This window comes from Rattus norvegicus, chromosome 3, assembly GCF_036323735.1.
Source record: "Rattus norvegicus strain BN/NHsdMcwi chromosome 3, GRCr8, whole genome shotgun sequence".
Taxonomy (NCBI): domain Eukaryota; kingdom Metazoa; phylum Chordata; class Mammalia; order Rodentia; family Muridae; genus Rattus; species Rattus norvegicus.
In genome coordinates, this window is record NC_086021.1 from 36,637,282 (window position 1) to 36,651,966 (window position 14,685).

The 14,685-nt window shown below is 52.1% G+C and overlaps 1 protein-coding gene across 6 annotated transcripts in view; it reads right to left on the minus strand.

Moving 5' to 3' along the window:
• Lrsam1 (leucine rich repeat and sterile alpha motif containing 1) overlaps window positions 1-14,685 on the minus strand; it is a 40,891-nt gene that overhangs the window by 16,240 nt on the left and 9,966 nt on the right. For 5 of the 6 annotated variants that reach the window (NM_001107833.1, XM_063283965.1, XM_039105253.2 and 2 more), the window contains exons 10-18: window positions 12,710-12,800; window positions 9,577-9,707; window positions 8,036-8,065; window positions 7,801-7,923; window positions 7,403-7,542; window positions 6,618-6,662; window positions 3,283-3,353; window positions 1,873-1,972; window positions 560-647 (exon numbers count right to left, since the gene is read on the minus strand). In NM_001107833.1, coding sequence (NP_001101303.1) covers window positions 560-647; window positions 1,873-1,972; window positions 3,283-3,353; window positions 6,618-6,662; window positions 7,403-7,542; window positions 7,801-7,923; window positions 8,036-8,065; window positions 9,577-9,707; window positions 12,710-12,800 — 819 coding nt within the window. Of the gene's footprint in view, window positions 1-559; window positions 648-1,872; window positions 1,973-3,282; window positions 3,354-6,617; window positions 6,663-7,402; window positions 7,543-7,800; window positions 7,924-8,035; window positions 8,066-9,576; window positions 9,708-10,364; window positions 12,665-12,709; window positions 12,801-14,685 lie in introns of those variants that run through there. The other variant, XM_063283966.1, reaches the window with a different exon arrangement.

Consider the following 14,685-nt stretch of genomic DNA (forward strand, 5'->3'; position numbering starts at 1 on the left):
AGTGCAGTGGGAAACAGGAGGCAGAGGCCCCGCCCCTGCAGAGAGCAGAAGTGCATGTGGGAAACGGGAGACAGAGGCCCCGCCCCTGCAGAGAGCAGCAGTGCAGTGGGAAACAGGAGGCAGAGGCCCCGCCCCTGCAGAGAGCAGCAGTGCAGTGGGAAACAGGAGACAGAGGCCCCGCCCCTGCAGAGAGCAGCAGTGCATGTGGGAAACAGGAGACAGAGGCCCCGCCCCTGCAGAGAGCAGCAGTGCGAGTGGGAAACGGGAGGCAGAGGCCCCGCCCCTGCAGAGAGCAGCAGTGCATGTGGGAAACGGGAGACAGAGGCCCCGCCCCTGCAGAGAGCAGCAGTGCATGTGGGAAACGGGAGACAGAGGCCCCGCCCCGGCTCCCTGAGCAGGGACTGTCACTTCCAGGCACCAAGTCCTTTGGCTGGGGTCCATACTCAGGTAGGATGTTGTCCCCAAGGGGAGGGGAGGTTGCTTCTCTAGAGCCAGGGACCAGAGGGCTATCCCTGGAATCCTACAGGAGGTTGCAGTCAGGCCCCGGGCAAGGGCTCACCTCCTGAAGGATCTGGCTGATGGCTTTGTTCTGGTCCATCTGCTGCCATGACAGAATCTGCTGGAACCGCTTGTCCATTTCAGCCATGCTGCCAGAAAAACAGCACAGTTACTCACTGCGTATTTCCTGAGCACCTACTGTGTGCCGGGCACGTTGGAGGAGACAGAGATAACAACTACTCAGCGCTCCTGGCAGGGCAGTGTGTAGAATCTTGTGGACGACAAGGAGGACGGCAGAGGTTCCATTTGGCAGAGTCACCGGGCCTTGGGTCCATCGTCTCCACTGGACCTCCGCAACACACCCTGAAGTGCATGCTGGGCTCCTGCCTAACCACCTCTTGACGCCCTGGTGAGCCACTCAGCTTCTGGAATGTTCCTCTCAGCATTTCCTCACTCTGTGTATAGCCCTACAAGGCTGGTAACTGGCACAGAACCTGTAACCTCAGACTGCCCAGGTATAACACAGCCTTAGCTTTCACATTAACTTAATTTTTTTATTTTTTGGCTGGGCAGTAGTGGTGTATAACTTTAATCCCAGGACTTGGACCTCTAAGTTTGAGGCCAGCCTGGTCTTCAGAGTAAGTTCCAGGACAGCCAGGGCTTCACTGTGAAACCTTGTCTTGAAAAAAAAAAAACAAAAAAAAAAAAAAAAAAAAAAGACTTTAAAAATTTTGATGCATGGGCATTTCCCGTGTACTATATGTGTGCAGTTCCCATGGAGACCAGAAGAGGGCACCAGATCACTCAGAACTGGAGTTCATGTGGGTGTTACCAACTGAACCCATCCATAGGAGCAGCCAGTGCTTTTAACAGCTGAGCCTTAGAGAGAGGGTGGGGGGTTGGGGGAGAACGCATGCGTGAGTGCAAGTGAGTTTGTGAGTTCTGAGGCGGGATCTTAGGTAGCTCCCATGGGTCTGAATTCACTCTGTGGTTTGCTGTGGAACCCCTGATTTTCCTGCCTCTGCTTACCAAGTGCTAGTACCAAGTGGAGCAGAGACTTGAATTTCTTGTTAGTTTTGTTTTGCTGTGACCATGGCCTCAGACTTCAGCTTTGATGTAAAGCAGGACAGATAACTTCCACCCCCACACACAGGCCAGCACCTGGCACACAGGATGGGTTCCGAGGTGAGGGCCGCCCTCACTTTATCACTGACTAAGCCTGACTCCTGAGTCTGCCCAGGGAATCCAGAGGCTGGCCCTGGTAACGTGAGCAAACCTGGGTGGACCAAGAATTCAGAATCCAGCTCTCTCAAGTCTTGGGCTCCCTGCTGACTCCCTCGGAGCCCTCACCTGAACGCACACTCCTTACCTTACCTGGAACAGGCCTGCTGCACCAGGCTCTGCCTCTGGGACTCATAGGCCATCTGGATGAGCCGGCTCTTACAGCTCTCGGTCAGCATCTGCTGCATGGCGGCTGCAGAGAGAAGGCTGTGAGCCGCTGAGAAAAGGCTAGGGTTCCCTGGGTGAGGCCCAAAGGGTTCACTTGATTACTGGTGGATAGTCACTCTTAAACAAAGTCCCTCCTTCCATCTTCCTTCCTTGACAGTCTTGCTAGACAGCCCAGACTGGCCTTGAACTCTCAATCCTCCTGTCCCAGCATCCTGAGTCATGACTGCACATGAGTACCAGTACCCAGCCTTAATGTCTACATGGCTGGACTGTGCTGGTGCACACCTTTAATCCCAGTACTGGGGAAGCAGAGGCAGTCGGATCTCTGAGTTTGAGGCCTGAGCACCACCTACATGCAGAGCCTGGGGAGGCCAGAAGATGGCACTGGATTCCCTGGGACTGGAGTTACAGACAGTCCTGGCATTAGAACCCAGGTCCGTTGGAAGAGTTACTACTGAGCCAACTCTCTAGTTCCTTTGTTGATTTTTTTTTTTTTTTTTTTTACTTAGTAGAGAAGTAAAGGGTAGGGGGCTAGAGAGATGGCTCAGTGGTTAAGAGCACTAACTGCTCTTCCAGAGGTCCTGAGTTCAAATCCCAGCACCCACATGGTGGCTCACAGCATCTGTAATGGGATCCGATGCCCTCTTCTGGTGTGTCTGAAAATGGCCACAGTGTACTCATATATAATAAAATAAATAAATCTTTAAAAAACACAACCCCCTGGATGCCAGCCCCACCTCTATGGAATTAACATCCCTCAGGTGATTTCCACTGCTGGTCTTTGGTGACCCCTCTGTAGCTGTGGTGAGCACATGTATGCCAAATGTCTGGCTCCGAGTCTGGCACATAGACAGACCTTCCATGACAAAGGACCCAAAGATAAGGATACCCCATCTCCACTTTGACTAAGGGCAGGCACTGCTTCAGAGGCCTTCCTCAGTCCCTGGCTGCAGGCTCTCAGACCTGTCTGGAGCAGGTGTCATGGGTGGGTACACGTGGAGCTCTGGGCCACACTGGGCACATCAGGAAGGGGCAGTCTGCCCAGGAGCCCATGTGACACTGGCTCTCAGTGGCAGGAGTCAGAGTAGCTAGGCTGTGACCCAGGCCTGACCCCTAGGATCCTCCTCAAAGTCCCGTGTTTTCTCTGTAACTGTAGTTTTCCCCATTCTACAGACAGAAACCTTGAGACTCGGAATCTAGGCTTGTCTGACCCCAGGGCCTGAGCTCCATGGCAGACTTGGCTGCCCTTCTTCAGAGTGGACACTCAGTGCTCTGCATGGCTAACAGAGCAATGGTCCACCTGAAGGTTCTGGCCACAAACCTCGCACGACTCACCGGCGATCTCACGCTGCCTGAGGTTCTCGGTCTCCTCCTGGGTAATGGACATCAGCTGCTCCATTCGTATTCTGGAAAGAAGTAAAAGCAAAACACATCCATTCATTCTTCAGATGCATTTCAACAAGAATCTTACCAGAGCCAGGCGGTGATGGCGCGCACCTTCAATCCCAGCACTTGGGAGACAGAGGCGGAGGGGATATCTGGGAGTTTGAAACCAGCAGTTCCAAGATAGCCAGGGCTACACAGAGAAGCCCTGTCTTGGAAAATAAAAAAATAAAAATAAAGCCCACTTATGGTGCACAGACAGACATCAGCCTAAAAGCAGCTCACACAAGACCTTTATTCTTTCTTGTCTGTCAGGCAGGGTCTATTATGTAGCCCTGGCTGCTGCCTTTGCCTTCTGAGTGCAAACAAGGTTTTAAAAATGATTACGTGTATGGGTCTTCCGCCTACGTGAATATCTGTCTTCCCCATTTGTGCCTGGGGCCCATAGGGGCCAGAAGGTGTCAGATCCCTTGAACTGGAGTTACAGATTGTTGTAAGCAGCCATGTGGGTGCTGGGAATTGAACCAAGGTCCTCTGGAAGAGCAGCCAGTGCTCTCATCTATTGGGCCATTTCTCCAGTCCCTATAAGCCAGGTTTTTGGCATAAAACTCCATCTATGACATAAGAAGTGAAGACATTTAAAGGTAATTTTGCATATACACGAGCACACTGTAACTTTGCACACATACATGCACACTGTACCACATACATGCACATACATACATGTATGTACCACATACATACACTGTACGTGCTGCCTTGAATTCTTCTATCAGGAGTGGCTCAATTGATTAGTATCCTGCATGTTCAAAGTCTGGATCCTCTGAGAGGCTCCATTTGCTGCCGCTGATACCGGGCTGTCCTCTGGGCCGGTCTAGCCCAGCACCAGATATGGTCTGTCAGTAAGGCCTAGTTGGATGGTGGCGCCAGTTACTGCTCAGCTGTGCCTCAAAGGCACACAACTGGATTGGACAAGGCAGACCCAGGGAGTACTCTGAAGGTCTTCCTAGGTGCTGAGGGCTAAGAAGACTGGGGAGGGGAGGTTCCCAGCATAGCTCAGAAAGACCATTACTGTGGGGCCCAGGAGACTCAGCAGTTACAGCGGACACCCCGGGAAGGAAGAGGCCAGCCCTTCCTACCACCACTTATTTTTGTTTCTTTCTCCTTCCTTCCTCTCCTTTAAACATTTATTTTTCTTTTCTTTTTTGGACAGGCCTCATTATGTAGCCAAGGCTGGCCTAGAACTTCTCGTGTTGACCAGGCTGATCTTGAGCTTGTGATCCTCTTGAGTGCTAGGGTTACAGACATGCACCTCCATGCTCAGTCTTACTTTGGATGAGTGTGTATACATATATGCATTCGTGTGTGTGTGTGTGTGTGTGTGTGTGTGTGTGTGTAGGCCATGGGTCAATGCCACAAGCCTTCCTCTATCCCTCTCCACCTTATTTTTTGAGACAGGATTTCTCATTAAACCTGAAGCTTATTAGTTCCGGTAGGCTGGCCAGTGAGCCTTTCAGGTTCCTGTTTCTGCCTCCTGTCCTACAATCACAGGCACGCACTGCCATGCTTGGGTTTTATGTAGATGCTAAGGCTGGGTCTAAACTCTGCACTCACGCCTGTGTGGCAGGCTCTTTACTGAGTCCTCTCTCAGGCCCTTTCTGGTACGATATGGAGTGGAACTGACTGGCCTTGAACTCCTGATCTGAACTTCTGCTTCTACTTCCCCAATGCTAGAGTGACAGCTGCGTCCCAGGCCTGACCTACTCTCCCTGAGGACAAATGTCTCAAAGTAGCCAACTTGGTAATACCCATGGCAAAGTGAAAAGGGCCACGACTCTACTTCATGTCCGTCACAGCCACCCAGGGGCAATCCTCAGGAGGGTCCCTCTGCTTTCCACATGAAAAATATCCCAAGCAGGAGGCTGCTCCACTTTAACCCTGTCCTGTCTAGCAGTGGAGGGATGTGGTCAGTCCTGTGTACCTGTGGGTTCCCTGTCTGTAGATTCAACCAACTGCTGATCAACTGTACCTGGAAAAACCCCACGTCTGACCTGGTATGAGCACATTTCCCCAATGGAGCAGAGTTGTTAATTGTGTTGTGTTGTCTCATATTGAGCTTTACAGGGCTCTGGAGAGGGTTTAGAGCAGACCGGGGAATGTGTGAGATTCCAGGCAAATAATTCACTTACTTGAGGGACTGAAGCAGCTGTTGCTTGGGGCACAAAAACAAACAAACAAACAAACAAACAAACAAACAAACAAAAACCCACATTCTTTTTTTACAGTTGTGGACTTTAAAAAATTTCATTCATTTATTTTTGGTTTGCAACCAGATCTCTCTATGTAGCTCTGGCTGCTCTGGAATTCACTATGTAGACCAGGTTGGCCTTGAACTCACAGATAACCAACTGCCCCTATCTCCTTCATGCTGGGATTAAAGGCATGCACGGCCATACCTGGACTAATTTTTTAAGAATTTTTTTTTTTTTTGGTTCTTTTTTTCAGAGCTGGGGACCGAACCCAGGGCCTTGCGCTTCCTAGGTAAGCGCTCTACCACTGAGCTAATCCCCAGCCCCAAGAATGTTTTTTTTTTTTTTAAAGATTTATTTATTTATTTCATGTGAGTACACTGTCCCTGTCTTCAGACACACCAGAAGAGGGCATCAGATCCCATTACAGATGGTTGTGAGCCACCATGTGGTTGCTGGGAATTGAACTCAGGACCTTTGGAAGAGCAATCAGTGTTCTTAACCGCTGAGCCATCTCCCCAGCCCCCAAGAATGTTTTTTTATACCTGAGGTACAGATGGTCATTACAGATCCAGCTTTCTCCCTTCAAATTTCTGAGTTTTTCCCACAAGGGTACATATATTTTAAGACACTCGAAAAGAGTCATTATTAACTAGATACTGAGGTGATTCTACCCTAGACTATCAGGGAGACTACACAGCACAAGCTGGAGGGGCCAGGGCTGCCTTTCCCCAGAGTGTCTGTTTCCCAGAGCTGTGAGCACCCCAGGGCGTCTGTTTCCCAGAGCTGTGTGTCCCCCAGGGTATCTGCCCCCCAGAGCTGTGAGCACCCCAGGGTATCTGTCCCCCAGAGCTGTGAGTCCTCCAGGGTATCTGCCCCCCAGAGCTGTGAGTCCTCCAGGGTGTCTGTTCCACAGAGCTGTGAGCACCCCAGGGTGTCTGTCCCCCAGAGCTGTGAGCACCCCAGGGTGTCTGTCCCCCAGAACTGTGAGCACCCAGGGAACTTTCTCTAGACGTGTGGTCCTAGAGGCCCACTCACCTCTCATTCTCCAGTGATTTCAGAATCTCAGAACTCTTCTTTTGCCTGTGGAAAAAACCAGAGATGGGTCCTGTGGGCACCAATGATGCTGCTTCCAACCAGGCTGCCTGCCTCACCACACTGGCTGAGCTCACCACCCCAGAGCTCTGCTTGGGCTGGGAAGCCCCCTCTAGCTCTCCTGTGGCACGGTGAAAGCCCTTCTTAGGTGACTGGGTAAATGCGTGGGAACACAGTGCTTGGCCCAGAAGGACGTCTGGCCCAGAAGCACCGGCAAAGGTTCCCTCTCCTGCTGCACTGACAGATGACAGAGGAACAAGGCCTGGAAGCAAGAAGCCTGGAGCTAGTGGGGCATGTGGCCACAGCCAGTTTCTAGAACCTTCTGCAGTGTACCCCAAACTAGATGTTTTCAGGCCTCTTGAGATCTCTGTTTGGCTCCTTTCTCTCTAAGCCCACCATGAAGTTCTTATATTCGACAGTCTATTCTATCTAAGACAGTTTTTTGCCTATATGGTCAGTGGCTGACCTCAGAAACAGGCTACTTGGAAGCCAAATGCAGGAAGGCTGTGATTATCACCTGCTGAAATACAGAAGGGAAACGGACTGCAGGAGTGGAGACTGGGGTGCTGGCTAAGTAGTCAGAAGTCTCGTGACAGAACCCCATTCTGTAATCCCCAGGGCAGGTTTCCTGCATCCTAGCTGAGGAATGCTTGAGCAAGGATGAAGACTGAGGCGAGACCCTCTGCCCCTGGCCCTCAGAGGGCATTCTGGGGCTGGCCAGGACTGACCTCTGATTGTCCTGCAGGAGTCTCTGGATGCGGCTGGCAATGCTCTGCTCCGACTGCTTGAGCTGCTCCTGCAGCTGCTGCCGTTCTGCATCCAGGCAGCGCTGGCGCTCACTCAGGCCCTGCTCGAGCCGTGTCTGCTCCTGTAGTGGGGGAGGCACAGTCGGGATTTTGACTGGAGGAAGGGGAGTGGGGTTCCTCTCCCTTTGCAGGTTCCTTTGTGACCTTGGGCTGGTCCTTCCTGGGCCCACTGTGGTCAAGGATGCTGCCCACGGTATCTAGTGAAGGCCTCCATTCCTGCTGCCAGGGGACGGCAGGGCAGAGCAATCCCCTGCTTTGTCATCTGGTAGGTGCCATAGCCTGTTCCAGGAGGCCAGGCTTGGGACACGTGTGTCACACACCTGCTTGACCGTCTGCAGGATCTCGTCCTTGTGGCTGTGGCTCTGCTGGAGCAGCTCAGCATGCTCCCGCTGCCCGAGGTCCAGGCGCCGCTCGAACTCCAGCTTCTCCAGCATCTTCTGCTCCTGTGGGGACAAGATGTCTGCCCTTCATGATTAAATCAGAGGGAAGCCACCCGTCAACTCTGAGGAGCTGCAATCCTCGGGGAGAAGCAAAGGGGCAGGGGAAAGCCCTTACCTTTCGCTTCTCGTAGTCGGAGAACCGATTCTGCGGGAGAACAACAGAGGTGAGGCCAGGTCGGTGACTGTGGTTTCCACTGGGCCACAGCACACCCAACCTGCCCCACTGGATGAGGAGATGGAAGGAAGAGAGCTGGTCTCGGTCCCGGGCTCCACGGCAAGAACCACTGTGTGCTGACACCACGGGGAGGAAGGAGCCCTCAAGACAGCTCTGCAAGGCAGTGCTGGGCAGGTGACCTGGGGCCCCGGAAAGATCAAAACAGGAGCCGTCTGCCTCCCTGGCTGTCTGTGTAATGAGACCAACTCTGGTCACCCAAACCTCTGCAAGCACAAAGGTACTGTATATGTTCCTGGAGAATTATTCTACAGAGAAGGTGGAGACTAACTCAGATAAGGCCCAACAGGCACTACAGATGCGTTCATATTTGAAAGGCGTAGGGTTCCCGCTTAGTCAGCTCTTCCGTGTCCAGTTTCCATTAACGCCTAAAGAGACAGGCTCTGGAAGACTGAAGCCTACACTGCAGGCAGCTGGAGTTCCTACCCACGGCCAGCAGAGACCTGTTTTGTGAGCTGGGATGACCACAGAGGTGGGCAGAGGCAGGTCCTGCCTCCTCCAGCAGCAGGTGTGTCCAGATGGCTGTGGCAAACTTTGCTAAGCACTGCCCCCTCCCGGGCCATGCAGGCCCACAGCTGGGGACATCGAAAGCCTTCCTTCCACTGGTGCTGACCTATGTGTGTCCCCTTCACTATCTGTCCCCCTCACTATACCGGAGTCACTGGGTCGTCCTGGCCAGTGAGTGGCACGTGGTCAGGAAGCACTGGAGAGACAAGGGACAATGTGGACATGCTCTTGGCTTCCAGAAGCTGTCAGGCATTGGGGATAGACTGTAACCAGCTATTTAGCACACAGTCCTTTACTGAGTTTGGCACTGCGGAGCGCTGTCAGGACAGTGGGAAGAACTCAGAGCCCAGAGCAGGTCTGACCTAGGCTGCTGATGCTCACAGCACGTACTGTCTACACTGAGAGAACCAGGGCCAGAGACGTGGCTATGCCGCCAAGCCTGGTGACCTGAGCTTGATCCTTAGGACCACAGTATGGCAGGAGGCCTCTGGTGGCCATGTGCATCCTGTTACACACACACACACACACACACACACACACACACACAGAATAATAAGTTTTTAAAGTTGATGTCATCCTTGGCTAAATATAAAAATATAAAAAATTAATAAGATAAAATTAAAATCAAAGCATGAGCAGGGAAGAGTTCCAGGTAGGAGTGGCTTGCCCCAAGATGCTGTGGGGACAGGGATATGGTTTGTTCAGGGAACAGAGAGGAAACCTGGATAGCTGAGCTGGTGGCCTGGGGCAGCCATGGTCGCTGAGCCTGCGGGTCTGAGGGGGAATCTATGGGCACAGCTCTGAACACTTCTTATGCCGGCAGCTCTCAATGCCCACACAGGCACGCCCACGCTGGTACCTCTGGCACGTCCATGCAACCCCCCAGGCAGGCTCGCCACGCAGGCAACTCTCCTTACCTGCCATTCAGCCTCCTCCCTGGAGAATCTGCGTGTGGGTCCATCAGGGCTGTCCTGGGAGTTCTCGGCTCCATCTTGCTCCAGGACTGGCAGCAGGTACTGAGAAGGTGGGTAATAGTCCAGGCCTGACTCTGTGGGGAAAGAGGCACTAGCTGGCCAGGAGACCCTGGCTGCAGGCTCCTGCCATCCTCACCTTCCCCAACTGTAGCCACCTTTGCTGACTCCGTCCATTCTCATCTCCCTGAGCTGGGCTGCGCTACTGTCTCATGATTACAGCTTGGTGTCAGGCCTGGTGACATAGGCTTGTAATCCCAGCTACTCAGAAACCAGAATGACGGCAAGTTCTAAGCCTTCGAGGGCTACAAAGCAAGTTCAAGGCCAGCTTAGTAACAGCAAAACCCTGTCTGAAAGTGAAAAACAGAAAAAGGGCTGGGATGCCTTTGTTTACCCCCGCCCCCCACCCGGGGCAGTATATGCCATCATCTATATTTAAGCTCTGTAGTTGGGAATATCTACTCCTTTATTTGTATGTCTATTGCTTACATAAACGTTAGAGGATCTTGAAACATTACTTTGGTATTGACCCTCAGTAGATAGCCCGGGCTGGCCTCAAATTCGCAATCTTCCTGCATCTGTTTCCCCGGGAGTGTAAATATTATAGGCATATACTACTCTACCCAGAAAAGATTTTTTCCTTTATTTTAGCAGCTAGGAACTCAAGCCAGAGCTTTGTGTACCCTAGACAACTGCTCTGCTATACCTGGAAGAACATTTAAAAGCGAACACACCCTTACGAGCAGGGGCGGTGTGGGCTCAGTGCAGGGGCTGCCTGGCACAAACACTTGCCAGTGCCTGCTTCTCTGCCTTTACTCCCCCTCAGAGACTCTTGTAGCATGCTGTAAACAGTCTGCTCTGCTCAGGGCAGTGTGGTGTTCACATGTGAGTATGAAGTAGTTCACCGTCCTACCGCTGGGCACCACTATTGGGAAGTGTGGCTGTAAGCAGGTGTAGACAATATGGCTTCTCTTTCTGTAGGACAAACAGCTAGTCAGAGTACTGAGCTGAAGGCCTGAACACTCAGCTTGAACAGATACAGACAACATACAGAGAGGGAGAAGGAGACAGGGTCTTGCTACATAGCTCAGGCTAACCCTGAACTCCCTCCATAACCCAGGCTGGCCCAGGACGGACTCTGATGTCCCTGTCTTTCCAAGTACTCGTCCTCGCACCCCACAATAGTTTATTATTTACTTGGAAATTGGGTCTCAAATGTCTCGGGCTGGCCTGGACTGTGTACCTGCTGCCACCTCTGGAGCGCTAGGATTACAGATCTGGGCTGCTACACCCATGACGCAGTACTGGGATGTGAACTCAGAGCTTCACGTACAGCAGCCAGCACGCAGCAGCTAAGCTGCTTCTGCAGTCTCTCCTGAGACAGGACTGTCAGGTGCCATAGCCTGACCTCAAACTGCAGATCATTTTGCCTTGTCTTTTTAAGACAGGGCTTCTCTGTGCAGCCCTAGCTATATTGGAACTCACTCTGTAGACCAGGCTGGCCTCAAACTCAGAGATCTGCCTGCCTCTGCCTCCGAGTGCTGGGATTAAAGGTGTGGACACCACCACCCAGTTCTCCATGGACTCTTTTTTTTTTTTTTTTTAAAGATTTATTTATTTATCATAGATGAGTACACTGTAGTTGTCTTCAGCTGTGCCAGAAGAGGGCATCAGATTCCATTAGAGATGGTTGTGAGCCACCATGTGGTTGCTGGGATTTGAACTCAGGACCTCTGGAAGAGCAGTCAGTGCTCTTAACCGCTGAGCCATCTCTCCAGCTCCCTCTCCATGGACTCTTAATGAAATTATTGAGTAGACATTGGAGCCTGGCTGGAGGAGGTAGGCCAGCAGGGGGCTGTTTAGGTTTTAATTTTAGTATTATCTATTTTACACGTCTTAGTGTTTTCTGTGTCCGTGTGTACGCATGGCTGGTGCCTTTAGAGGCCAGAAGAGGGCACTGGATCTCCCAGAACTTGAGCTGCCAGGTCAGTGCTGGGAATTGAACCGAGGTCCTCTAGAAAAGCAGTCAATGCTTGTCTCTTCAGTCCTGCGGGGAATTTGCTTTTGAAGGACCAAAACTACAACCCCAGCACTCAGGAGGCTGAAGTAGGAGGATTCTAAGTTCAAGGCCAATACAATAAGTTGGTATAATAATAAGTCAGAATACAAATAAAAATAAGTCCCATTGGACAGGACAGACCCTCTGTTCCCTGGGTGGTACTGTTGAAGAGAACTTTGTTTAGTTAACTCGAGGCTCACTGGCCTTACTGATGGCGCTGTCTCCTATTCAGGAAGGTTTCAGGTGTGGGCCTTTCTTCAGGAGATGGAATCCAGGCCTTACATACCAGGTGAGTGCTCTGTGCTCTATGGACTGCCTACAGTCCCAGGCCACAAGGTATGGCACCTTTTGCTCTTAGAAAAGATCTTCCCTCCCTGCACTTTGCACCAAGAATAATGCAGACGACCAGAGGCTATGCCCTGATAATGTCCCAGGTGACAGGAGCCATAGATGACAACAGCTGAGGCTGCTTCCTCATGGTCCTAGACCAATGGGGGCCCTAGGTTTTAGTCCTTAGTGATGCTTAACCTCATTCTTTCTCCAAGCTCAGGCCACTGGGGTCTCCCCAGGGGCCTGCCCAGCTCACAGCTCTTCACTTTTTCTCTTTATGATGACTCTTTATGATGTGATCTCTGTGAAACCAGCTCTCCTGCTGGGCTCTGCCCCCTCTCCTCAGTTTTGCCTGCCTCCAGCACCCCAGCTACCCTGGCCTTCTCTCCATCATCCCTTAGGATCTCCTACTTGCTCTAGGCCCCCAACACTGGCCTCCGGTGCTAGGAGCACAGTCTTTTCCTGGCCCTCAGGTGTCAGCTGTTTCTCTCACAGGCCTTCCCTGGCCCTTACCTAAGCCAATGCCCGACTCTGCTCTCTAAGCTCAGCCTGGGTGCTCACTTCCCTGTGATTGTTCATGACCTGTCTCCCTCACGGGACCCTGACCTCCAGGCAGGCAGTCTGACCAGCTAGTCTTTGCTGTCCCCAACCTGGTGGTGGGTGATGGCCAGCGGGGTGGCCTGCCTTTACCTTTGCAGAGGAACTGCTGCACGGCCGCAGTGCCAGCGCCACACACCTCTGGTGGGGGGTAGACCATTGACAAGGCATCGAGGCTCAGCGTCTGTGGACACAGGGAACCCCTTCTTTACAGCGTAGTTGAAAGCCACCTGGTTTTGTTATTAACTTGGGTGCTTACTCTCTCCCCTGCCTACTGGGAGCACCCAGGGAGCAGAGAAGCCAAGTTTAAAGAGCAGTAATCCCGCCTAGGTGACACTAGTTATCGTTAGCAAAGTGTGGTAGCTGCCTGTGGGTGTGGACTCTGGGCCACACTGCCCAGGGTGGTGGCTGGAGGTCACATGTGGCTGCTTATACTTCTTGAGTTGTGTGTGCATGTGCGGAGGGCCAGGGGATACCGAGTGCTGGCCACTAGGAACCATCCTCTGCTTTTTGTCACTGGTCTGGAACTTGCTTAGTCAGCTAGTGAGGCCCAGGGACCCACCTGTCTCTGCCTCCCCACGGCTGGGATCAAGGGTACTGGGCTTTTACGGCACCAGCTCTAGGGACCAAATCCAGGTCCTTTTCGAACACTCTCCCCACTGAGTCACTGCCCCAGACCATTTTTTTTTTCTTGAGACAAGATCTTGTTCCATGGTTCAGACTGCATTGAACTTGTGGTCCTTCTGCCTCTGCTTCCCAAGTGTCGTGATTACAGGGGTGCATGCACCGTCACAAGCAGGCCTCATTTCAGTTTTTTTTTTTTTTTTTTTTTTTTTTTTTTTTGGAGCTGAGGACTGAACCCAGGGCCTTGTGCTTGGTAGGCAAGCGCTCTACCACTGAGCTAAATCCCCAACCCCCTCATTTCAGTTTTAATTAGTTAGGGTCACTTCGGCTATGTGAGCCACATCGTCAGTCCCCTAGGACTCTCAGTGTCTCAGCACAGCCTCAGGACCAGGGACGTGCTCTGAGCAGTGCACACACACGGTAACTGCAAAGCACATGCGACTATTTACCTAAGACTTGGTAAAGACTCAATACCACCATTTAGTTCCTTGGTCCAATCAAGCACATTTCAAATGCTCAAGAGTTGTATATGGCTAACGGCCACTGAATTGGGCTCCACAGTCAGGAGAAAGTCCCATCGGCATAGAATGTTTTCCAGGGAGACAGAGGAAGACTGAGTACACCAAGCTTCATCACCTTTCGATGGGCACCAGACACAGATGCGCTGTCCCTGCTCACCTGCCACTTCCCCAGACACTGCTGCTCCTCAGTCTGGCTTGACAGGGGTGATTCACAAAAGCAGGGGGAGCGGGGACTGGGATGCTCGGCCAGGTTGTTACCACTGTGACAAATACTAAGCTTTGCAGAGGTGACAGCCACAGGGTTGTTCAGAACCATCTATGACCAGCTTGTGTGGCCTCTGAGAAGTCCAGTAAACCGTTTGTACCCTAGTTTCTTCATTGGCATAGTCTAACAGGATGTGTCTCACAGGGGTTCTGGGAGGGTTCAAGGAGCTAACACAGGCCCAGGTTCCCACAGTGCTGAGTGGGTGGGGGTGAGGGATGGCTCAGTTGGCAGAAAGTACTTGCCTAGCATACACAAAGCCCTCAGTTTGATCCCTAGCACCACACAAAGTGAGTGGGTTGGTGCACATCTGCATTGGTGCACATCTGTAATCTCAGCACTCTGGAGGTGGAGGCAAGAGGATCAAAAGTTCAAGGCTATCCTCAGCTACACAGTAGATTCAAGGCCAGCCTGGGCTACATGAGACTTTGTCTGAACAAACACACAAAAGAGCCCGAAGAGCAGCATGGCTCTGTGTCATGACTGAGAGCTGTCCCCGAGTGCGCCACCTAGTGCACCCTGTGGTGGGCTGAGCTGCATGCCTGCTTTATACACTGAAGTCCTAAGCCCTCCAGAACGTCACCTCATTTAGAGCCAGGCTGCACCCTAACCTAATCAGACTGGTGATTAAAGAGGAGACTTGACACAGACAAGCAGAGCCA